Here is a 25,565-nt window from a genome sequence, read left to right as displayed (position 1 = left end):
GGGGGGACCCAACAAAGGTGTCGAGTGCAATCCACTCGACCTACCATTTACTCGGAGACCCCCCCTTATTTAGGTCACTCGACCACTAAACCACTCGACGTGCAGAAGACCTAAATCCACTCCGCGCAGCAACGGTCGGGCATTTACCCTTAGACTTAATAGTCATTTATAGCACTTTACTACAGACGTTACCTGTAATGCTCCTTCTTTATGAACATTGAACCCTGTGTAACGGAGGGGAGCTGGGGTCCTGGCGCACTCTATATAAGCCACCCCCCTCCTCTGGGACAAGGGTTCGCACCCCCTATAACACACACGCATATAATCCAGTCGACCGCCTCCGGGCTCCGAGACGTAGGGCTGTTACTTCCTCCGAGAAGGGCCTGAACTCGTAAAACTCGTGCATACAACTTCTCCATAGCTAGGATCTTGCCTCTACATCCCTACCCCCCATTCTACTGTCAGACTTAGAACCACGACAGTTGGTGCCCACCGTGGGGCAGGTGTCTTAGCGACTTGTTGGAGAAGTTGCAATTTTTCCGATCCCCATTAGCATGGTTTCAGGCGGAGGATTAGCCGAGGGCCGCGAGATCCGTCTCGGCGCGCTCGTGTTCGTCACCGATGACTCCGCTTGGCTCCAAGAAGCTCCACTCGACGTCGAGGCGCTCCCCGTCCGTGGGGCAACGCACTTACGCGTGTGCGTCCGCGGCGTCCTCCTGCGGCAACCGTCGACCCAGTATCGGTCGGCTCCTATGGCGTCTTCACTCCCTGCTGCTCGCCGGCACAAGCGTTCCGGTCGGTCGAGGCTCCAGCGGTGGGTGAGGCACGCGGTGGCTTGCCAGTCGGCCACCCCCCAAGTCGCGGCAATCGAGCCCGACGAAACTCTCTACAGCCTGTTCGACCTGTCGACTGGCTTCGTTGAGACCGCATCCGAGTGCGACAGCAGTGACCCCGCGGCGGAAGTCCTAATGGTCAACGGACCACTCAGTCCTCCTGGCTTCCCCCGCGATGACGGTGGTGATGGCGGAGGCGATCCGTCGTGTGTCCACGAGGAGTACCGCCCCGAGCCCCTCTCTTCGTAGCAGAGGGAAGAGCTTCGCCGCCGTAACATGGATGCACTTCACTCTCCTATCGTTGGAGAAACCCCCGAGGCCCGGGCCTTGGAGGAGGCGCGCCTGGCCAACTTGGCTGAGCGCACTCGACTGGAGAATCTCCAGCACGCACTCGACGAGCGTGCTCGACAGCGAGTTCCTGAATCCAGTCGACGACAACTTTTTCCGCCTCCAACCCAGGTATATCGAACTCCGATCCAGAATCTCACAGCTGCTGCCCGAAAAGCAGAGTCGATTCAGCCTTCCCAGTTGGAGGCTGGTAGAGGTTTGATGCAGATCCGGGCTTTGCTCCGGGCGGCGGGGGAGCAGAACACAGCAGTGTCACAGTCTCGGAATAGGATTCATAGTAGATCTGTAATGGCAGACACAGTTCAGTTGGCTCACAGCCCAAGATCACCTCCAAGGCGTGAGGGACGTGGAGATCGATAGGATCAGTACAGAAACCGTGAGCAGTATGATCGTCGTCGAGTACCCACGCCTCCCCCAAGGAGTGGGTCATACGCGCCTCGGCAACACGATGACAGACGCCCTCACAGTGGTGGGCGAAGGATTCCAATCGACCCCCGGGAGCCGGGCTTTGACGGGAGATCCATTCTCGTTCAAGGTCTGGTTGACAGGAACAGAGCACACAGAGATGGCCACGATAGAGATTACCCGACCGGCAGCAGGGTGCATGTTTCAAGTCCCGAGTGTTTCAGCAGAGCCATCAGAGCAGCAATGATTCCTCCCAACTTCAGGTTGGTGACTGGAGTCAGCAAGTTCACTGGTGAGTCCAAGCCTAACACTTGGCTTGAGGACTACCAAGTGGCTGTGCAGATTGGTGGTGGCAATGATGAAGTGGCCATGAAGCACCTTCCTCTGCTGTTAGAAGGCTCGGCCAGAGCGTGGTTGAATCAGTTAGCACCTGGCAGTATTTATAGCTGGGAAGAGCTTGCCCGAGTGTTTGTCAGAACATTTGAAGGTACATGCAAACGGCCAGCAGGGCTAACAGAGCTACAGTCTTGTGCGCAGAAGTCGAATGAAACTTTGAGAGATTATATCCAGAGATGGATCATGTTGCACCACACGGTGGAGAATGTGTCTGATCACCAAGCAGTTTGTGCCTTCAAGGAAGGCGTCAAGTATCGAGAATTGAATCTGAAGTTCGGTCGGACATGAGATATGTCTCTGAGTCGAATGATGGAAATTGCCACAAAGTATGCTAATGGTGAAGAGGAGGATCGGCTCCGGAGTGGCAAGCACAAAACAGTCGCCCACGAAACCGGGGGAGGGAACTCCAGTCGGAAGCAGAAGCGTAAAGCCGAGCCAGCTGCTCCCAGAGAAGCCTTAGCCGTGACTCAAAGAAAGTTCAAGGGGAAGCCCAAAGGGCCATGGAACCCCAAGAAAGTAAAAGATCAAGATGGAAGTGATGTGTTGGATTTACCATGCCACATTCACACCAAAAAAGATGAGGAGGGTAATCTCATTTACCTGAAACATGCCACTCGACAATGTCGGCTCCTAATCCAGCAGTTCCGAGAGAAACAACCCAAAGAGAAGGAGAAAGAATCGAACAAAGTTGAGGATAAGGAAGAGGACGATGATGGTTACCCCCACGTCAATTCCACTCTGATGATTTTTGCTGATGTTGAGAGCAAGAGTCGACTGAAAGTCATCATCAGAGAAGTGAACATGGTCGCTCCGGCGACGCCCAGTTATTTGAAATGGTCTCAGACTGCATTACATTCGACCAGTCTGATCACCCGACACACATAGCCACCCCTGGGAGGCAAGCGTTGGTGGTCGACCCAGTCGTCGAAGGCACTCGGTTGACTAAGGTTTTGATGGATGGTGGCAGTGGCCTTAATATACTGTATGCAGAGACCTTGAAAGGAATGGGCATTCCGATGTCCAGACTCAATGAAAGCAATATGAGTTTCCATGGAGTTATTCCTGGCAAGAAGGCTGAGTCACTCGGCCAGATCGCCCTCGATGTGGTTTTCGGTGATTCCAAGAATTACCGCAAAGAAAAGTTGACGTTTGAAGTTGTGGATTTCCAGAGTGCTTATCATGCTATTCTGGGCAGGCCGGCTTATGCACGTTTCATGGCTCGACCATGTTACGTTTACCTCAAATTGAAGATGCCTGGTCCTAAAGGAGTGATCACTATCACTGGCAATCGGAAGAAGGCAGAAGAGTGCTTCCAGAAGGGCTCAAAGATCGCCGATGCGCAAATGGCAGTAGTGGAATTGCAGGAATATCAAAAGAATGCAGATCCGAGTGATTTGTTGTGAGCTAAGAAGCCTGCCACGGATTCAACATTTCAGTCGTCTGGTGAAACGAAGCCGGTTCATATTCACCCGACCGATCCCAATGCTGCTCCGACTCACATTTCGACAACACTCGACTCCAAATAGGAAGAATCGCTCATCCAATTCCTCCGTGAGAACTGGAACATCTTTGCATGGAAACCTTCTGACATGCCGGGTGTTCCCAGGGGGCTGACCGAGCACCGTTTGCGAGTCGACCCAAAAGTGAAACCAGTCAAAGAACATCTTCGACGGTCCGCCGTACAGAAGAGAAAAGCAATCGGTGAAGAAGTGGCTCGGCTCCTAGCAGCTGAGTTTATCCGAGAGATTTACCACTCCGAGTGGCTAGCCAATGTTGTCATGGTCCCCAAGAAGGACGACTCACTTCGCATGTGCATTGACTTCAAGCATATCAATCGGGCCTGCCCGAAAAATCACTTTCCTCTCCCCGCATCGATCAAATAGTCGACTCGAATGCAGGGTGTGAGCGCTTGTCCTTTTTGGACGCCTATTCCGGGTATCATCAGATCCGACTGTATGGACCCGATGAGATAAAAACAGCTTTCATCACTCCATTTGGGTGCTTCTGTTATGTCACCATGCCATTCGGCCTGAACAATGCTGGAGCCGCATTCATGAGGATGATTCAGAAGTGTTTACTCACTCAAATCAGTCGGAATGTGGAAGCATACATGGTTGACATTGTGGTCAAGTCACGTAAAGGTTCCGACCTGTTGGCTGACCTTGCTGAAACTTTTGCCAACCTCAGAAGGTATGATATCAAGCTTAACCCATCAAAGTGCACATTCGGAGTTCCGGGCGGAAAATTACTCGACTTCCTCGTTTTCGAACAGGGGATCGAGGCTAGCCCAGAGAAAGTTGGTGCCATCTCCGAATAAAATGCCCTGTGCGTGTGCACGATGTCCAGAAGCTTACAGGTTGTTTGGCCGCCTTAACTTGATTCATTTCTCGCCTTGGTGAAAAGGCATTGCCTCTTTACCGACTGATGAAGAAGTCTGATAAGTTCGAGTGGACTCCTGAAGCTGATGCAGCATTTGCAGAGCTCAAAGCCCTGCTTTCCACCCAGCCGGTGCTCCCAGTGGGTGCTTGCTGCCCCAATCAGCGAAGAGCCTTTACTGCTTTACATTGCAGCCACTGGACAAGTCGTCAGTATAGTACTTATGGTCGAGCGGGAAGAAGAAGGAAAAGCCTGTAAAGTTCAGCGCCCAGTATATTATGTTTCTGAAGTTTTGACTCCATCAAAGCAAAGATATCCACATTATCAGAAGCTTGTTTATGGGATTTATATGACCACGAAGAAGGTTGCACATTATTTCTCTGACCACTCCATTACAGTCGTCAGCGATGCTCCATTATCAAAGATTCTGAACAACAGAGATGCAACTGGTCGAGTGGCAAAGTGGGCGATTGAACTCCTTCCCTTGGATATTAAGTTTGAGGCAAAGAAAGCTATCAAGTCCCAAGCAATAGCAGATTTCCTCGCCGAGTGGATCAAACAGCAACTGCCGACTCAAGTCCACTCGGAGCACTGGACCATGTTCTTTGATGGTTCCAAGATGCTGAATGGTTCCGGTGCTGGGGTGGTACTGGTATCCCCCGAGGAGATAAGCTCAGATATGTTCTCCAGATTCACTTTGATTCCTCCAATAACGAAGCGGAATATGAAGCACTCTTATATGGGTTACGTATGGCCATCTCACTCGGCGTCCGTCGCCTCATGGTCTACGGCGACTCAGATTTGGTAGTCAATCAAGTGATGAAGGAGTGGGATGTCAGAAGCCCAGCTATGACTGGTTACTACAATGCGGTGAGGAAGTTGGAAAAGAAGTTTGAGGGGTTAGAGCTCCATCATATACCCCGACTGAAAAATCAAGCAGCCGATGATTTGGCAAAGATAGGTTCCAAGAGGGAAGCCATTCCCAGCAACGTGTTTTTGGAACACATTCATACACCTTCAGTTCAAGAAGATCCTTTCACTGAAGAGCCCCCGCAGCCTAAGAGTGCCACAGATCCGACTAAAGTCGAAGTCCCAGCCGTGGTCGACCTGATCATGGAGGTTTTGGTCGTCACTCCCGACTGGACAGTGCCATACATTGCGTATATCCTTAGGAAGGAACTCCCAGAGGATGAAGAAGAGGCTTGACAGATCGTCCGTCGATCCAAAGCCTTTACTGTGATAAGAGGACAACTGTTCAGGGAAAGCGTAACCGGAGTCAGCCAGAAATGCATAACACCAGAAGAAGGTCGAGTGATCCTCAACGACATCCACTCGAGGACCTGTGGTCACCATGCGTCCTCTCGGACCATTGTGGCCAAAGCATTCCGAGCTTGATTTTATCGGCCATGAGCAAATGAAATGGTGAAAGATATAGTCGACAAATGTGAAGGCTGCCAGTTTTACTCCATTATGTCCCACAAGCCTGCGTCAGCCCTGAAGACTATTCCACTCGTCTGGTCCTTTACTGTTTGGGGATTGGATATGGTTGGACCCCTGAGGACTGGTAGGAGCGGCTTCACTCATGTGCTTGTAGCAGTCGACAAGTTTACCAAATGGATTGAAGCCAAGCCTATCAAGAATCTTGAAGCCAGTACTGCCGTCAGCTTCATGAGAGAATTGACATTCAGATATGGAGTTCCGCATAGCATCATCACTGACAATGGGTCGAACTTCGATTCTGATGAGTTCAGAGCCTTCTGTGCTTCCCAAGGCACACGTCGACTATGTTTCAGTCGCCCACCCCCAGTCGAATGGACAAGCAGAAAGAGCAAATGGCTTGATTCTCAAAGGACTGAAACTCCGACTGATGCGTGATCTCAAGCACGCAGCAGGCGCCTGGGTCGATGAACTTCCATCAGTTCTTTGGGGATTGAGGACAACTCCCAATCGGTCGACTGGCCGAACTCCATTCTTCTTGGTTTATGGAGCTGAAGCTGTTCTACCGAGTGACTTGCTTCACAATGCACCCCGAGTCGAGCTCTTCTCTGAAGATGAAGCAGAACAGGCCCGGCAGGACGCAGTCGATCTCCTAGAGGAGGAAAGAGAGATTGCCTTAATCCGGTCGACCATTTATCAGCAAGACTTGCGTCGATTCCACGCCAGAAACGTGAGGGGCCGAGCCTTTCAAGAGGGAGACTTGGTTCTTCGAGTGGATCGGCAGAAACCACACAAGCTCGCCCCTGCTTGGGAAGGTCCCTTCATTGTCACCAGAGTTCTCCACAATGGAGCATACCATCTTTACAATGTCGAGCATCAGAAAGACGAGCCACGGGCTTGGAACACGGAGCTGCTCCGCCCCTTTTATACTTAAGTACTCATTCGGATGAGATGTAATAAGAAATACCTTTGTAGTTTGTTCATCAAAGACAAGAGCTTTACAGTCTTCCTAAATGGTTGTTGTTGCTTTTGTTTGCGTCTGAAATCCCCCAGTGGGTGACTTTGTCGCGAATCCGTTTCGCCTAAAGTTTGAAAAATCCTACCGAGTGGTGAGCAAGCCTCTCACTCGGGGGCTTAGCCGCGAATCCGTTTCGCCTAAGTTTGAAAAATCCTACCGAGTGATGAGCAAGCCTCTCACTCGGGGGTTTAGCTGCAGTCCAGTACTCGCCTAAGTTTGAAAAATCCTACCGAGTGATGAGCAAGCCTCTCACTTGGGGGCTTAGCTGCAGTCCAATACTCTCCTAAGTTTGAAAAATTCTACCGAGTGGTGAGCAACCCTCTCACTCGGGGGCTTAGCTGCAGTCCAGTACTCGCCTAAGTTTGAAAAATCCTACCGAGTGATGAGCAAGCCTCTCACTCGGGGGCTTAGCTGCAGCCCAGTACTCGCCTAAGTTTGAAAAATCCTACCGAGTGGTGAGCAACCCTCCCACTCGGGGGCTTAGCTGCAGTCCAATACTCGCCTAAGTTTGAAAAATCCTACCGAGTGATGAGCAAGCCTCTCACTCGGGGGCTTAGCTGCAGTCCAGTACTCGCCTAAGTTTGAAAAATCCTACCGAGTGATAAGCAAGCCTCTCACTCGAGGGCTTAGCTGCAGTCCAGTACTCGCCTAAGTTTGAAAAATCCTACCGAGTGATGAGCAAGCCTCTCACTCGGGGGCTTAGCTGCAGTCCAGTACTCGCCTAAGTTTGAGAAATCCTACCGAGTGATGAGCAAGCCTCTCACTCGGGGGCTTAGCTGCAGTCCAGTACTCGCCTAAGTTTGAAACCCATCCCTATCCGCAAGGACGACGAGGTGCAGGTCGACTGAAACCTTCTCCTTCAGAGCTGCGTCACAAGTACAACGTATGCTCCATCCCAATCCGCAAGGACGATGAGGTGCAGGTCGACTGAAACCTTCTCCTTCGGAGCTGCGCCACAAGTACAACGTGCGCTCCATCCCTATTCGCAAGGACGACGAGGTACAGGTCGACTGGAACCTTCTCCTTCGGAGCTGCGCCACAAGTACAACGTGTGCTCCATCTCTATCCGCAAGGATGGTGAGGTGCAGGTCGACTGCAACCTTCTCCTTTGGAGCTGTGCCACAAGTACAACATGCGCTCCATCCCTATCCGCAAGGACGACGAGGTGCAGGTCGACTGAAACCTTCTCCTTCGGAGCTGCGCCACAAGTACAATGTGTGCTCCCTCCCTATCCGCAAGGACGACGAGGTGCAGGTCGACTGCAACCTTCTCCTCGGAGCTGTGCCATAAGTACAATAGCTGCATCTCAAGTACAAAGATTATTCCAATTGAAAAGCAAATTCCACTCGAAGGTAAACACAAGCATATTCAGAGATAAACCAAGTTCAGATAAATCCTAAAGTTCCGGACGACGGATCAAAATTATTCGAGCATCAAGCCCGAAGAAGTTTAACGATTACACAATCACTCGGCATTCCGAGGCAAATAAAGGTGGAGCATAATGTTTCTCGGTCACGCGTCAGGAGAAGGACTGGCTGGGTCGCAGAAACTGTCAAGGTCTATGCTGTCTGCAATGCGAGTGGCGGCGTCAAGGAAAGTGCCCATGAAGGATTGGAAGGTGTGCCTCTTTGTGTTAGCAACCTTGAGCTTCGCCAGCTTGTCTTCTATGACGTCTTTGTAGTGCACTCGGACCAAGGACAACGCGACATCAGCACCACAGCGAGCAGATGACTTCTTCCACTCTTGCACTCGGTCAGGTATTTGATTCAGTCAAGCCATCAGAGGCTCGAGGTCTTGAGACAGTTCCGCCTGAGGCCAGAGTTCAGTATCAACTCGAGTCATCGCTGCCTTCAGGCGAGCAAGATAAGCAACCGCGCTGTCCATGCGAGATTCCAACCGCAGCACATTCATCGCAACATCATCCTTGACTGGACAATTTATGGGATCGAGACCCGTCTCGACCCGCCCAGTTTCCACTTCAAAGTCTTGGCAAAGCTCTACACAGTTGAGTAAATGGTGAGTCGACGATATAATCAAGCTTGATAGTCGACCGTAATAAGTCAGTCAATCATCAGTACCTTCAAGTTTTAGGACCAGCTTTGCAGCAAGCTGGCCCAGATAAGACTCCAACTCGCCCTTCTTGGCCTTGAGGCTCCCAAGCTCGTCATGTAGCTTGTCCTTGTCTTTCTTCAGTCGCTCGACCTCCCGATTGGCGTCAGAGACATCAGTCTTCAGTTTGGAGTTCTCCTCTTCTAACTTGCCGACTGAAGCAAGCCTCTTGTCAGCAAGTGCCGTTTTCTCTCGCGCTTCCTTCTGTGCAGCAGCAAGATCCAGATCCTTCTTCTCCAAAGCCTGCTTCATTTTCTCTAAAGAAATAACATTCTTCAGATGGGCTTGGAGTTGACGGTTTTCACTACATACATCTGCTCGAGTGGAGTCACTTGGTTCAAAAAATGGAAAGGAAAAGTGCCAGCAGTGAGAAAGACAGTTGACGATTGGTTACCTCCCATGGCAGCTACTTCATCATGAGCAGTCTTGAGATTCTTCTTGGCGAATTCTAGATCAAGGTTGAGGCTGATTTGCTGCTTGTTCATTGTGGAAAGCTGAACCCCAAGATCACAAGATTTCTGCAGTATAAGCCATATCAGTTGACCGAGATAAAAGGACATCATAGTGATAGCTACTCTAAGACTACCGCCGAATCAAACATTCAACGACAGTCTCGGGGACTACACCCAGTGGGTGCACTTAGAGTGCCCCCACTGGTTTGAATAAACACTCGACATGGTCTACCCAGCGCGAGAGTAAAAAAAGCAGTTCTCAGACCATAGTCGACTGCCTGCAGCCAACCACGGTCTCGGGGACTACACCCAGTGGGTGCACTTAGCGTGCCCCCACTGGTTCTAGTGTCATTCGACCTGGCCAGTCCAGACCGAGTGACAAAATTCAGATTCTCAGACCACAGTCGACTGCCTGCAGTCAACTATGGTCTCGGGGACTACACCCAGTGGGTGCACTAAGAGTGCCCCCACTAGTTCAAAGATTCAATTCAAGACGACTCAAATTGACTCATGCAACTTCAAAACAGTCACACCCCAGTGGGTGATCGGATGAGAAATATGATCAATCAGAAATCAACTAACCTGGACATTGGTCTGCAGAGCAGCTCCGGCGTTGAAGGCCACCTGACTGGCCTCATGCACCAGTTTCATTTGCCCCATCACAAGGTTCAACTGACGAAGAGCTTCCTTGGCGGCAGTCGGTGGGTCGTCCGGGGTTTGATACGCAGTGAAAAGCAATGATGGCAGAGCAGTCGGAGCAACCGCTGGGTCTGATGCGTGGAGTTGTATTGGTGCAGCAGAAGTCTGAGCAGCTGATCCTGATGGGCAATCAGTCGACAACAGGATAGCGAAAGTGACGTTGGTACGTGCCGGATCTGTCGATCGCTCGACTGCCGTCCCAGGCATCTCAGTCGACTGAGGAACCTGGGCCTCACGCGCTTTGCCGCTCAGTTCCTTGTCCCTCCTCCTCCTTCCCCTCAGCGGTACTTCTTCTTCATCGTCCGGGAGCACAACAACGTCCCGTGGTGCTGCAACAAACAGAGAAAGTCAAAGAGATAGCTGACAAACAATCCAGTCGTCCAAATAAATTCGAGTCGGGCAGACTTACTGGCTTTGGAGGTAGCTACATCATCGGTTTCCTCGTCGTCTGGGGTCTTGTCGATATCCATATCAGTCGCAGCCGAGGCCGGGCTGTAAAGGTTCATCATCCACTCAGTGAGTACAAGAGAATCGGTCAGAACAAGAAAATACAGGGAGAACATTTACCCAGAAGCAACAGGAACGTCCATCTTGATTCTAGGCAAGGTCTTCCGAGCCTTCGAAGGATTGATCTTGGGCTGCTTGGTGATCTTCTCAGCCAATTCTGGAGTCGAAGACCGAGCGCGCTTTTGAGATGGAGTGCTCGAGGCCACAGCCTTGCTGCACCTGCCCACGGGATCATGGTGCTGCTTGGATCGACGTTCGGAACGAGGTGGTGAGTCGGCTACCTCCTCGTCGTCCGACTCATCGCTCTCATCTTCATCATCGTCGGCTGGTGACTCCCACTCGCCGCTCTCCTCCGCGCTGTCCTCGCCTTCATGGTCCCGCTCCAGAGCTTGTTCGCCATTGGGCATTGAGTACATCTCTGTATAAATCTACAAAACAAGGAGCCGAGTGGAAATCAATCAGATCAACAAACAGTCAGAAAACACATCCAAATTCAATCAGTTGTAGTGGACAAACCTTGTCTGGCTGGTTGCTGTCGCTGAAAGGGTTGACTCTCCTGGCGCCCCTGGGGTTGTCCTTGTTCCCGGTGATGCCCCTCAGCCAGTGGGCCACTGTTTTGGCCGCCACCTCCTCCGGATGAGCCCAAGCGGTATCACCAGCCCCGGAGTACATCCACATGGAGTGGTCACGAGCTTGGAGTGGTTGAATGCGCCGACTGAGGAACACCTCCAGCAGATCCATGCCGGTGACACCTTGATTGATCAGTTGAACTACTCTCTCGACCAGCATGCCCGTCTCCGCCTTCTCCGCGGCGGTCACTGTCAACAAAGCTGGAGTTTGAACACGATCAAAAGAGAAAGGGGGAAGTCCAGTCGACTGGCCTGGGGTCACGATATCCTGGCAATAGAGCCAGGTCGACTGCCAGCCCCTGACCGACTCAGGAAGAGTCATCAAAGGGAAGGAACTCCTCTTCCTCTTCTGAATACCCAGACCCCACACATCTGGATAACATGGGTTTTCTCGTCGTTCGAGTTCGCTTTCTTCACTGTTTGGGAGCGGATGGTGAAAATGTGCTTGAAAAGACCCCAGTGCGGCCGACACCCCAGGAAATTCTCGCACATGGACACGAATGCGGCAAGGTATGTGATGGTGTTGGGAGTGAAATGATGGAGTTGAGCCCCGAAGAAATTCAAGAAACTTCGAAAGAAGGGGTGTGGAGGAAGCGAGAAGCCGCGGTCGACATGAGTGGCGAGCAGAACACACTCACCCGGTCGTGGCTGTGGCTCCGTTTCCCCCTCCGGCAGCCGCGCGGACTTGTGGACGATCAGCCCTAACTCGGCCATATCGTCCAAGTCTTCCTGCCGAAGTGAGGATCGGATCCAATCTCCCTGGATCCAACCCGACGGCAGGCCCAAGCGCGATGAAGATCCCCGATTCGTCTTCTTGCTTTTCGCCTCCCCCGACGCCTTCTTCGCGCGTTCCAGCGCCGCCATTTTCTCCTTCCCCATGGCGGCGGAGCGGCGGCGTCGAGAGTGGAGAAGCTGGACGAGGTAAAGGAGCAAGAGGAAGAAGAAGGAGAATGGGCACGCACAGTGCGGACGCCTCGGCCTTGCCGCTTTTAAAGGCCTACTTCCGAGTGGCTGACGCGTGGGCCCGGACGATCCTGCCAAATCTATTAACAGTCGCACATGGGATACGTGGCAAAAAAGGTGGCGCAGAAATCGAAACGTCCTATTTTATCTACTCCGCTTACCACGGCGCGCTCCGCCTGGCGCGCTTCCACCAAAATTTCGAATCCCGCGAAATCCGGGATCCTCTACAACCGATCACGCCAAAGATTCCATGTCAAGGATAACACTCGACGGATGACGTTATAAAAACCAGTCGGCCATTTCTGAATCGATCAAGGCGACTGAAACGAAGCCGAAGTTCCAACAACTGGCATCCATTTGGAGATGACAGCAAGAGTCAAAGCAAGGTCAACTTCAACCTTCTTTTCACTCGGGCCTCAATCCATTCGGGGGCTAATGATGAGGACATAGACCTGGGGTAGGGTAATAGGCCTGACCTATACGTCCTACCTAAGGTCCTTTTCCTAGAAGCAAAGAGGTTCAAGAGTAAATAGGGGGACCTAACAAAGGTGTCGAGTGCAATCCACTCGACCTACCATTCACTTGGAGACCCCCCCTTATTTAGGTCACTCGACCACTAAACCACTCGACGTGCAGAAGACCTAAATCCATTCTACGCAGCAATGGTCGGGCATTTACCCTTAGACTTAATAGTCATTTATAGCACTTTACTACAGACATTACCTGTAACGCTCCTTCTTTATGAACATTGAACCCTGTGTAACGGAGGGGAGCTGGGGTCCTGGTGTACTCTATATAAGCCACCCCCCTCCTCTGGGACAAGGGTTCGCACCCCCTGTAAGACACACGCATATAATCCAGTCGACCGCCTCCGGGCTCCGAGACGTAGGGCTGTTACTTCCTCCGAGAAGGACCTGAACTCGTAAAACTCGTGTGTACAACTTCTCCATAGCTAGGATCTTGCCTCTACATCCCTACCCCCATTCTACTATCAGACTTAGAACCACGACAGCGGGCCCTGGAGGAGGCGGCGTTGGCGCCGGCGATCTCGCTAAGAGACCACTCCTCGCCAAACTTGGCCATCGTCCCGTCGAGGCGGCAGAGACGGCGCTTGCTGGTCTCCGCCGTCGTCGCGGAGTGGTACAAGGCCCAGGCGTACGCCAGCTCTGAAGGAAATATGCCCTAGAGGCAATAATAAAGTTGTTATTTATATTGCCTTATATCATGATAAATGTTTATTATTCATGCTAGAATTGTATTAACCGGAAACTTAGTACATGTGTGAATACATAGACAAACAGAGTATCCCTAGTACACCTCTACTTAACTAGCTCGTTAATCAAAGATGGTTAAGTTTCCTAGCCATGGACATGTGTTGTCATTTGATGAACTCGATCACATCATTAGAGAATGATGTGATGGACAAGACCCATCCGTTAGCTTAGCACACTGTTCAAGATATCTTCCGATATTCCGATAAATTGGCCGATTTATCGCTTACCATTGTCTGACTGATAAGATAAATTGGCCGATAAATCAGCCGATATGGCGATAAATTGGCTGATATGCCGATAAATTGGTCGATTTACCCCTTATCATGGGTCGGCCGATAAGTTCCCGATAAGCGATATCCCCAACATTGGCTTAGCATAATGATCGTTTAGTTTTATTGCTATTGCTTTCCTCATGACTTATACATGTTCCTCTGACTATGAGATTATGAAACTCCCGAATATTGGAGGAACACCTTGTGCTATCAAACGTCACAACGTAACTGGGTGATTATAAAGATGCTCTACAGGTATCTCCGAAGGTGTTTGTTGGGTTGGCATAGATCAAGAATAGGATTTGTCACTCCGTGTATCGGAAAGGTATCTCTGGGCCCTCTCGGTAATGCACATCACTATAAGCCTTACAAGCAATGTGACTAATGAGTTAGTTACGGGATGATGAATTACGGAACGAGTAAAGAGACTTGTCGGTAACGAGATTGAACTAGGTATGATGATACCGATGATCGAATCTCGGGCAAGTAACATACCGATGACAAAGGGAATGACGTATGTTGTTATGCAGTTTGACCGATAAATATCTTCGTAGAATATGTAGGAGCCAATATGAGCATCCAGGTTCCGCTATTGGTTATTGACCGGAGATGTGTCTCAGCCATGTCTACATAGTTCTCGAACCCGTAGAGTTTGCACGCTTAACGTTCGATGACGATTTGTATTATGAGTTATGTGATTTGATGACCGAAGTTTGTTCGGAGTCCCGGATGAGATCATGGACGTGACGAGGAGTTTCGATAGATATCTTGGAAGACCTCAGAATGTTGATGATGATCACGACACATTTGTCGAGAGGTTTCGAGAAGATGTAACCGATCGGCGATAACATCAAGTCAATGGAATGATGAAGCAAAAAGTTATTGGAACCATGGATACGACACAAACTCGAAATCAAGCTTGCTGTTCAAGGACAAACGATATGACGAGGAAGATCGATTATAAGATTAGCTCATCATCAAAAAATGTGCTCCGGAAAGAAGGACCAGGTAGTACAGTTAAAATTTAGCACGATAAGGATATAGCCAATCAGGATAGGAATGGTTTGAAGGATTATTAAACACATAAGCAACGGAAATTACTTAGAGTTATCGTATTGGAGCTCGGAATCGATTCACTTATCGACGTTCTCGGTTGACGACAACCCAGAACCCATGGAGTCACTATGATAGGGAAGGTACTACTTCATCAGAAATTCATAAGATATATCCTCGAGATATCATGGGGGTAAAACAAGAAGGCAGATCAAAATAGAGGTTGGGCAGGCATATTGATCTATAGAAGGCAAGTACTCTAACTTGTCCGAGAAATGGAATCAAGAAGAAAATATGGTCAGAACCACGGTTGCAAAAGAACAATTCCCATATATAAGATGAACTTATACCAAATAGGGTTTAAGAGAAGCATCCATGATAAGATCAGCATCGTGTCCATGGGCATGAAAGCAAGGTTCAAGGTCGACTCCCACTTCTCCAATACACAACTTCTCATTTACTGCTCTCAGTTAAGAATGTTTAGAGTTTGAAAGTTTAACTGGCGGAATACCAGAAGGTTATGACCCATGAAGACTTTTGGGTTCACAAAAATTTAGGAAGGTATATGTCCAACCCATCGGGGCATCTTAGAAACATATACCACAACTCCAGGAGTAATTCATACAAGCTCGAAAGCAGAGCATGGTTGGAAAAATAAGAGAATAGGATTTACTAATGGCATTATGTATCAGGGAAGAATTCACAATGTGATTAAATATGAAGGACATTGTCGAATAATAATCCAACAAAGGATTTGACGGTCGATAGCGGAGCTGATGTGAGCATCGGCACACAACCAGTTGAAGAAAGAATGCAAGGAGATCATATTGTAGAAACATCTGACTAATTCAAAGCTCAAATGTAAAATAAATATGATTTCCAAATCAAGGGATCAGAAGCAAACGCTCTGATTAAGGATGGATAAGTCGAGTAGGCTTAGGGGAATAATCAATGGCAATTTGATTGGTCGAGATCCGACTCATGTTTAAAATGACGCTGAGCCAGAAGGATGAATTCTAGGATCTGATTGAGGATTGAGAGCATTCACATCATATTGGATCAACGGAATCAAAATGATAATGACAAGGGATGCCAATAAGATTATGAGACTTATGGGATTAACCATAATGCAAGCAAGCAAGAATTTCAAGAGCAATAGGCTACTCAGGATTTTCGGAAGATCGAATGGTATGTCGAAGACTGTTGCATAACACATGAATCAACTTGGGATGAGTGGATACTCGGTAAGTGCGAGAAATTATCCGCAGGCTCATTCATATGGCAAGGAACTGCAAGGCAGTAAGCACAAAGTACTTCCAGAACAATAGAGAGAATTTCGGGGTATCTTGTAATAACAAGATCAACTGGGAATAAAAGTAAGAACGATGGGTGTTAGTATTTATCCATAGGGATATTTTAGGTGGTAGGGAATTGCAAAAGCAACGGGCACAAAGTCTTGAGAGAATATCGGAGAGTAACTTTGAAATCTTCTGGTGCAGCCGGCGATCATCTGGACTGAAGGGGCTCTCCGGGAGAAAGTGTTTTCGAGAACCTAAAGTTAGATTTTTAGAAAATCATTTAACCTGAATAGAAGAGAGATTAGAATCCCAGAGTATAGACGAGGAATAAAATATCCTAATACCACCCAATGGCAACGTGGGCCCATGGGCCGCACATCCATGTTAGTAAAAGTTTTGTAAAGTCTACACTCGACTTCGGCCAAGGAGTGTGGAAGGGGGATTCCTATAGGCAGTCGGCTCTGATACCAACTTGTGACGCCCCCGATTCAATCGTACACTAATCATGCACGCAAACGTGTACGATCAAGATCAGGGACTCACGGGAAGATATCACAACACAACTCTAAAACATAAATAAGTCATACAAGCATCATAATACAAGCCAAGGGCCTCGAGGGCTCGAATACAAGTGCTCGATCATAGATGAGTCAGCAGAAGCAACAATATCTGAGTACAGACATAAGTTAAACAAGATGCCATAAGATGGCTAGCACAAACTGGGATACAGATCGAAAGAGGCGCAGGCCTCCTGCCTGGGATCCTCCTAAACTACTCCTGGTCGTCGGCGGCCTCCACGTAGTAGTAAGCACCTCCGGTGTAGTAGGAGTCATCGTCGACGGTGGCGTTTGGCTCCTAGGCTCCAGCATCTGGTTGCGACAACCAGGTAGAATGGAAAGGGGGAAAAGAGGGAGAAAATCAACCGTGAGTACTCATCCAAAGTACTCGCAACAAGGATCTACACTACTTATGCATGGGTATCTGTGTAAAGGGGCAATATCGGTGGACTGAACTGCAGGTCCTGTCGAAGACTACGCTTCTGGCAGCCTCCATCTTGCAGCATGTAGAAGAGAGTAGATGGCAAGTTCACCAAGTATCATCGCATAGCATAAACCTACCCGACGATCCTCCCCTCGTCGCCATGTGTGAGAGCAATCACCGGGTTATATCTGGCACTTGGAAGGGTGTGTTTTATTAAGTATCCGGTTCTAGTTGTCATAAGGTCAAGGTACAACTTCAAGTCGTCCTGTTACCGAGGATCACGACTATTCGAATAGATAAACTTCCCTGCAGGGGTGCACCACATTACCCAACACGCTCGATCCCCTTTGGCCGGACACACTTTCCTGGGTCATGCCCAGCCTCGAAAGATCAACACGTCGCAGCCCTACCTAGGCACAACAGAGAGGTCAGCACGCCGGTCTAAATCCTATGGCGCAGGGGTCTAGACCCATCGCCCATTGCACACCTGCACGTCGCGTGGGCGGCCGGAAGCAGACCTAGCCTCCCTAATACAAGAGCAGGCGTTCCAGTCCAATCCGTCGCGCGCTGCTCAGTCGCTGACGTCATGAAGGCTTCGGCTGATGCCACGACGCCGGTTGCCCATATCTTGTCCCACGTGGCGGTTAGTGCGTATAAGGTCAACGACCCAACTCAGATCAAATACCAAGATCTCATTAAGCGTGTTATTATGAAGTAACCGCGGACGCCGACCAGGGCCAGGCCCACCTCTCTCCTAGGTGGTCTCAACCTGCCCTATCGCTCCGCCATAAAGTAACAGTTGGGGGCCGTCGGGAACCCAGGCCCACCTCTACCGGGATGGAGCCACCTGCCCCTTCACCCCCATCTCCGAACAGTATCATAAGTAATGTAACCGTATAAAGTATATAGCATATGCCCGTGATCACCTCCCGAAGTGATCACGGCCCAGTAGTATAGCATGGCAGACGGACAAGAATGTAGGGCCACTGATGGAAACTAGCATCCTATAAAGCATTTAGGATTGCAGGTAAGGGTAATAACTGTGGCAACAATGATAGGCTATGCAGCAATATAGGATTAACCGAAAGCAGTAACATGCTACACTAATCTAATGCAAGCTGTAGAGAGAAGGAATAGGCGATATCTGGTGATCAAGGGGGGGCTTGCCTGGTTGCTCTGGCAAGTAGGGGTCGTCAACAACGTAGTCGATCGGGGCATCAGCAGCGGCGTCAGTCTCGTAGTCTACCAGAGAGAAGAGGGGGAAGAAACAATGAATACAATGCAAACAGATGCATAACGATGCATGACATGTCAAGTAACGGTTCTAGGAGTGCCCTAACGCGGTAGGAGGTGATACCGGCGAAGGGGGAAAAACATCCGGGAAAGTATCCCCGGTGTTTCGCGTTTTCGGACAAGTGAACCGGAGGAGGAAAGTTGCGAGTTCGCTATGCTAGGGATGTGTGGCGGACGAACGGGCTGCGTATCCGGATTCGTCTCGTCGTCCTGAGCAAATTTCATGTACAAAGTATTTCCATCCGAGTTATGGATTATTTTATATTATTTTCCAAAGTTTTATCAATTTTCAGGAATTTCTAGATTTAATTTTCAATCGAAATCACAATACAAACACTAAGTGCACCCGGTGCAGTGCACCCACAATGCACCACCGAGCTGACAGGTGGGGTCAGATGGTCCAGTTGACCCAGTCAACAATGACTGGTCAATAGGGTGAATAGTGCAGGCGGGACCCGCATGTCAGTGCCACATGTGTTATTTTAATTTTAATTTCTTTAACTAGGTTTAATTTAACAAGGTGGGGTCCAGCTGTCGTACTCTAATTAGCAGGGGTAGTATTAAGGGGGATTAGCCCCTTTCCCATTATGCAGCAGCCCGGTCGGCCCGGCGAACAGAGGCCAGCAGCACGGGGCGCCGGCGGCTGTCGGCACGAGGCCTCGCGTGGGCTCGAGCTAGCGAGCAGGGGGCGGACGGCCACGGGCATGCGGGAGGAGCGGCGGGGCGCTAGCGGCAGCGTGGTGCGACGGACCTGAGGCAAGCGATGGCAGGCGGGGCTAGTGGCAGCAGTGGCCCGTAGAGGAAGCAGGCGGCGCGGCCGGAGGGATGGGGCGGTCGGCGCGGGCGCAGCACCAGCAGCCGGCGACAGCGGCTGGCGTGGCGGCAAAAGCAACTGGAGGCGACTGGGGGCGCGGCCACATGCGCAGGGGGTGAGCGCGGGGAAGGAGGCGTGCGGGCAAGGGCGATCTCCGGCGGGTGCGGCGAGGCGCGCGCGCAGACGTCGTCGGCAGTGGAAGGGCGACTAGGCCGGGCGCGAGGCAGTAGCAGCAACATGCACACTGGAGGGAGGCATGGCACGGCCGGCGGACGCACAAGGCGCCGGTGGCGCTAGTAGCGACGGGTTGGCCGGAGGTGGCTGGTGGCAACGGCAGCGACAAGCAGAGCGGGGGCTGGAGCTCGGATGTGCGCGGGTGTGGTGCTCCGGCTCGAATTCGAGCAAGTGAAGCAGCTAGGTGGCGTCTACGGACCACTACGAGCACACTTGTGTGCTCGATTTGGCCCAGGTCATGCGCTCTCCACGACGACGACAGGGCCAGAGGCAGGGAGCTTGCGGTCATGGCGGAGCTACGCCCTAGAGGACGAAAGAAACGGCGAGTATAAGGGGGAAAGGTGCGGGGGCTCACAATGGTTGCAGAGTAGGGGACGGTGAGGCCGGGGATGACTTGATCGCAGCGAATCGGCGACGAGCAACTCCGGGCACTGAGGACGAAGACGGGATGATGGCGACGAGTTGGGGCGGCGTGGCGACGAACCCAAGGGGTGGAGAGGACCAGCGCGATGTGGTGGTTCTTCTGCTCATGCTAGCACGAAGAGGGGAGGCCGGTGGCCACAGCAACGACGAAGAGCTTGGCGGTGGTGGTTCGGCCATGTATGCGGAAGAGGAAAGCGGCGAGGGGGGAGGGAAAGAATGCTAGGGTTCGGCCTGGGTGGTCGGGGGAGGACTTGTAGGCGATGGGGAGGAGCTGGATGGCCGGCACGTGGCCATCCATGGCCATGGACGTGTGAGGGGAAGCCACCCAGCCTCCTGTGAACAGGAGGTGGAAGATGAGAGATGGAGTTGGGCTGGTTTCAGTCAGACGGGCCAAGTGGAGTAGATTAGGTCTGTTGTTTTGTTTCTCTTTTCTTTTATTCATGCTTTATACTGTTATGTTTTATTTTCTATTTATTATAGTTTTATAAAATATAAAATTAGTTCCTAAAATAGTATTACTACTTATTCTAATGCCACAATAACTTGCTACCCAGACTAAAATAGTTTCGTAATTATATAATATTTAAAAATATTTAGTTAATAGTTTTCTCTACTGTTTTATTCATCCAATAGTATTTAAATATTTTATAAAGGTGAGGTTTCTCCACTATAATTACCTATGCATTATTTGGTTCACTCCGAACATTTTAGTTTCAATATACGAAAACTTTTATTGTTTGCTTGATTTTTGATTAGAATTTGAATCGGTTTCGAACTAACGCGAGATTTGCAACAGTAATCGAAGTGACGTGACATCATTAGCAGAGAATTACTGTAGCTTAATTATCCGGGCGTCACAATTCTCCTCCACTACAAGAAATCTCGTCCCGAGATTTAAGAGGGGGACTAGGGGGGTAAGGTCTGGTTACGAAATTCTAATGAATCTTCTCGGTCTTGGTTGCTCTTCTCGAAGTGGTCGATCCATTACATTGATGTCTTTATTTCTCTGCTTCGGGTCATCATGATAAAGTTGTCGTCCTTCCTTCGGGGGTTCCATATTACTTACGAATAGGTAACGGGGCAGATCGACAACGACAGAATGCTATAAGGGTAATAATCTGGGATTAACCCATGAATTTGCATATGAGTACCTATCGCGTTGAACAAATAAAACACATCGAGAGTAAAGTTCGAAGGTACAATAAGAAGTTTCAAGCAGCCAGGCAATCGTTCAATGCCTAGTCAGAAGGTGAAAGGGTTTCAGGGCAGCGCGAATAAGTAGTGCGTCTAATACCAGAATAGATCACTAGGAATGTGGCTCGTGAATTGCATACGAAACCAAGCTCAAGGAATATCTTTGGCAATAGGGTCTACAGGAGAGTCAGGTTTCGATCCTGTGGAACTGTGGTTATGGGCCCACCATGTGAGTTAAAAGTAGGAATGGCAGTGATATCTTGCACGATCATGTGAGCAAGGCATGTTAGAGGATAGCCTGTCAGTTATGTCGGCTACAACATCGGTACCAAAGGCGAGGGACGAAGAGAACCATTTTCCCTGCTCGTTGAACAAGGCGGACCAATAGGCAAAGTTCTCGTCCATCGGTGGCTACCAGAATGTCATCAACAATAGGAACAGGGTCTTGCTGACAGGATTGTACACCGTGGTGTTTACATAAGCAGGAGAATATTACTGCTTAGATCATATAGATCACAAGAAAGGTTAAACCAAACAATGGAAAGGAAATATGATTATCAGATTAAATAGAACAATGGAAAGGAAAAATGTGCTTAAACACAAATTTCAAGGGCATATCCTTCCCAAGGACAAGCAGAGCATGATATCCGTGACAAGATATAATGTAGGAAACCCTTTAGGTAAGGGGAGAGAAATTTCATGACATTACCCATACAACGGTGTTTGGATAATTGAGCAGGAAACATTTAGCATTGGGCTTCAAATGTTCTTGTTGAAAATCAGAGTACCACAAACATGCTTCGAGATAGCATTGACATGGTCATCAGGTAATGATCAGACTTAGGATACACAAAGGATCCATCAGGAACAACTTATAGAATAAGTCTTATAATTCCTCATGGAAGAATGGCTAACCTTGATAAGAGGATACATATACTATAACAATAGGTCCTCTGGCCAGGGGTGCTAAGCAAAGCCACCACCTTACCGGGTTATGTAGAGAACAATGTTATAACTCTTGGAAATATGTCCCAACGATCATATGCCGAGATTCAGATCCGATTGGTGTCAGGATACCTCAGACTCAGGATGCCTGAGAAGAAAAGGTGCAACACAATTTGACGAGATGACATTGTGAGATTCTCGGAAATGATCTATGGAAGCGAGTTCCGTAATAAGAGTTCATCATTAATCCAAGGATAGGATGAGAGGGTGGCCGATGAACTAAACGATAATTCATCGAGATTTCCAAAAGATGGATTTCCACAATCATGTCAACAAAGAGACAACATTTGTGAGATCAAATAATATAAGGGGATATGCTCGAGGAAAACATACCCAATTTAAACATTGGTTGAAAGCTGCACCCGAAATATGGGCTTAGGTAGCATGATCAATGTTAGAATGGTGATTCGATAACCAATGGTCTAAGAATGAAATATCGACCATTAACTTCAAAGCAATAGGGTTGCTAGAAGTTTTGAAGTTGCACATCATAGTTCAATTGTCGGTTTTCCGTTTAGAAACAACACGGGGACCAAGGAATCAATGGATATGGCAAGAAGTATCACCTGTATCAAGATCTCTTAAGAGGTGGTGAAATTCTCACGACTTTCTTGACATAAAAGATGGTAATACTTCCAAGGTAAAGAAGAACAACTGCTGGGTAGCAAGGATCTCAAGGTATAACACAAAACACGAACAAGTTTGTGTTGAACGGAAGGCAATAATGTTGTCGATGATAACCCAAATCATCGAGGCCAAAGGGTGGTATTTCTCATCAAGAATTCGATAGATATCTTGGAAGACCTCAGAATGTTGATGATGATCATGACACATTTGTCGAGAGGTTTCGAGAAGATGTAACCGATCGGCGATGACATCAAGTCAATGGAATGATGAAGCAAAAAGTTTGGAACCATGGGTACGACACAAACTCGAAATCAAGCTTGCTGTTCAAGGACAAACGATATGACGAGGAAGATCGATTATAAGATTAGCTCATCATCGAAAATTGTGCTCCGGAAAGAAGGACCAGGTAGCACAGTTAAAATTTAGCACGACAAGGATATAGCCAATCGGGATAGGAATGACTTGAAGGATTATTAAACACATAAGAAACGAAAATTACTTAGAGTTATCGTATCGGAGCTCGAAATCGATTCACTTATCGATGTTCTTGGTTGACGACAACCCAGAACCCGTGGAGTCACTATGATAGGGAAGGTACTACTTCATCAGAAATTCATAAGATATATCCTCAAGATACCATGGGGGTAAAACAAGAAGGCAGATCAAAATAGAGGTTGGGCAGGCGTATTGATCTGTAGAAGGCAAGTACTCTAACTTGTCCGAGAAATGGAATCAAGAAGAAAATATGGTCGGAACCACGGTTGCAAAAGACCAATTCCCATATATAAGATGAACTTATAACAAATAGGGTTTAAGAGAAGCATCCATGATAAGATCAACATCGTGTCCATGGGCATGAAAGCAAGGTTCAAGGTTGACTCCCACTTCTCCAATACACAACATCTCATTTACTGCTCTCAGTTAAGAATGTTTAGAGTTTGAAAGTTTAACTAGCAGAATACTAGAAGGTTATGACCCATGAAGACTTTTGGGTTCAAACAAATTAAGGAAGGTATATGTTCGACCCATCGGGGCATCTTAGAAACATATACCACAACTCCAGGAGTAACTCATACAAGCTCGAAAGCAGAGCATGGTTGGCCAAGTCAGAGAATAGGATTTACTAATGGCATTATGTATCAGGGAAGAATTCACAATGTGATTAAATATGAAGGACATTGCCGAATAATAATCCAACAAAGGATTTGACGGTCGATAGCGGAGCTGATGTGAGCATCGGCACACAACCAGTTGAAGAAAGAATGCAAGGAGATCATATTGTAGAAACATCTGACTAATTCAAAGCTCAAATGTAAAATAAACATGATTCCAAATCAAGGGATCAGAAGCAAACACTCTGATTAAGGATGGATAAGTCGAGTAGGCTTAGGGGAATAATCGATGGCAATTTGATTGGTCGAGATCCGACTCATGTTTAAAATGACGCTGAGCCAGAAGGATGAATTCTAGGATCTGATTGAGGATTGAGAGCATTCACATCATATTGGATCAATGGAATCAAAATGATAATGACAAGGGATGCCAATAAGATTACGAGACTTATGGGATTAACCATAATGCAAGCAAGCAAGAATTTCAAGAGCAATAGGCTACTTAGTATTTTCGGAAGATCGAATGGTATTTCGAAGACTGTTGCGTAACACATGAATCAACATGGGATGAGCGGATACTCGGTAAGTGCAAGAAATTATCCGCAGGGTCATTCAGATGGCAAGGAACTGCAAGGCAGTAAGCACAAAGTATTTTCGGAACAATAGAGAGAATTTCGGGGTATCTTGCAATAACAAGATCAACTGGGAATAAAAGTAAGAACGACGGGTGTAAGTATTTATCCATAGGGATATTTTAGGTGGTAGGGAATTGCAAAAGCAACGGGCACAAAGTCTTGAGAGAATATCGGAGAGTAACTTCGAAATCTTCTGGTGAAGCCGACGATCATCTGGACTGAAGGGGCTCTCCGAGAGAAAGTGTTTTCGAGAACCTAAAGTTAGATTTTTAGAAAATCATTTAACCCGAATAGAAGAGAGATTAGAATCCCAGAGTATAGACGAGGAATAAAATATCCTAATACCACCCAATGGCGACGTGGGCCCATGGGCCGCACATCCATGTTAGTAAAAGTTTTGTAAAGTCTAGACTCGACTTTGGCCAAGTAGTGTGGAAGGGGGATTCCTACAGGCAGTCGGCTCCGATACCAACTTGTGACGCCCCCGATTCAATCGTACACTTATCATGCACGCAAACGTGTACGATCAAGATCAGGGACTCATGGGAAGATATCACAACACAACTCTAAAACATAAATAAGTCATACAATCATCATAATACAAGCCAAGGGCCTCGAGGGCTCGAATACAAGTGCTCGATCATAGACGAGTCAGCGGAAGCAACAATATTTGAGTACAGACATAAGTTAAACAAGATGCCATAAGATGGCTATCACAAACTGGGATACAGATCGAAAGGGGCGCAGGCCTCCTGCCTGGGATCCTCCTAAACTACTCCTGGTCGTTGGCGGCCTCCACGTAGTAGTAAGCACCTCCGGTGTAATAGGAGTCATCGTCGACGGTGGCGTCTGGCTCCTAGGCTTCAGCATCTGGTTGCGACAACCAGGTAGAATGGAAAGGGGAAAAGTTGGAGAAAAGCAACCGTGAGTACTCATCCAAAGTACTCGCAAGCAAGGATCTACACTACTTATGCATGGGTATCTGTGTAAAGGGGCAATATCGGTGGACTAAACTGCAGGATGCCAGAATAAGAGGGGGATAGCTAGTCCTGTTGAAGACTACGCTTCTGGCAGCCTCCATCTTGCAGCATGTAGAAGAGAGTAGATGGCAAGTTCACCAAGTATCGCATAGCATAAACCTACCCAGCGATCCTCCCCTCGTCGCCCTGTGTGAGAGC

At 48.7% G+C, this 25,565-nt stretch overlaps 1 protein-coding gene across 2 annotated transcripts; it reads right to left on the bottom strand.

The window, feature by feature from the left end:
• Positions 1 to 8,166: 8,166 nt before the first annotated feature.
• LOC141021138 (uncharacterized) lies at positions 8,167 to 21,168 on the bottom strand. Of its 2 annotated transcripts, XM_073496046.1 has the most exons (9): positions 19,747 to 21,168; positions 18,218 to 18,292; positions 11,097 to 16,938; positions 10,641 to 11,008; positions 10,483 to 10,565; positions 9,957 to 10,402; positions 9,317 to 9,440; positions 8,892 to 9,179; positions 8,167 to 8,810 (listed from the first exon to the last, which is right to left on the bottom strand). In XM_073496046.1, exons 3-9 carry the CDS (start codon positions 11,529 to 11,531, stop codon positions 8,584 to 8,586), a joined length of 1,971 nt encoding a protein of 656 aa, XP_073352147.1. In that variant the 5' UTR covers positions 11,532 to 16,938; positions 18,218 to 18,292; positions 19,747 to 21,168; the 3' UTR covers positions 8,167 to 8,583. The 2 variants fall into 2 exon arrangements, with proteins under 2 accessions (XP_073352147.1, XP_073352146.1); XM_073496045.1 differs by lacking the exon at positions 18,218 to 18,292.
• Positions 21,169 to 25,565: the final 4,397 nt, after the last annotated feature.

The sequence above is a fragment of the Aegilops tauschii genome, chromosome 1 (assembly GCF_002575655.3).
Source record: "Aegilops tauschii subsp. strangulata cultivar AL8/78 chromosome 1, Aet v6.0, whole genome shotgun sequence".
In the NCBI taxonomy this organism is placed as follows: Eukaryota; Viridiplantae; Streptophyta; class Magnoliopsida; order Poales; family Poaceae; genus Aegilops; species Aegilops tauschii.
The sequence above is the reverse complement of the archived record's forward strand: the minus strand, read 5'-3'. Positions and strand labels throughout refer to the sequence as shown.

Bases quoted from the DNA above. Each gene is read 5' to 3' on its own strand.
- LOC141021138 (XM_073496046.1), bottom strand. From the start codon at position 11,531: ATGACTCTTCCTGAGTCGGTCAGGGGCTGGCAGTCGACCTGGCTCTAT. The intron at 9,441-9,956 runs GTTAGTTGATTT...CTTATACTGCAG, and splicing joins CTCTGCAGACCAATGTCCAG to AAATCTTGTGATCTTGGGGT. The intron at 8,811-8,891 runs GTACTGATGATT...TCAACTGTGTAG, and splicing joins GCTGGTCCTAAAACTTGAAG to AGCTTTGCCAAGACTTTGAA.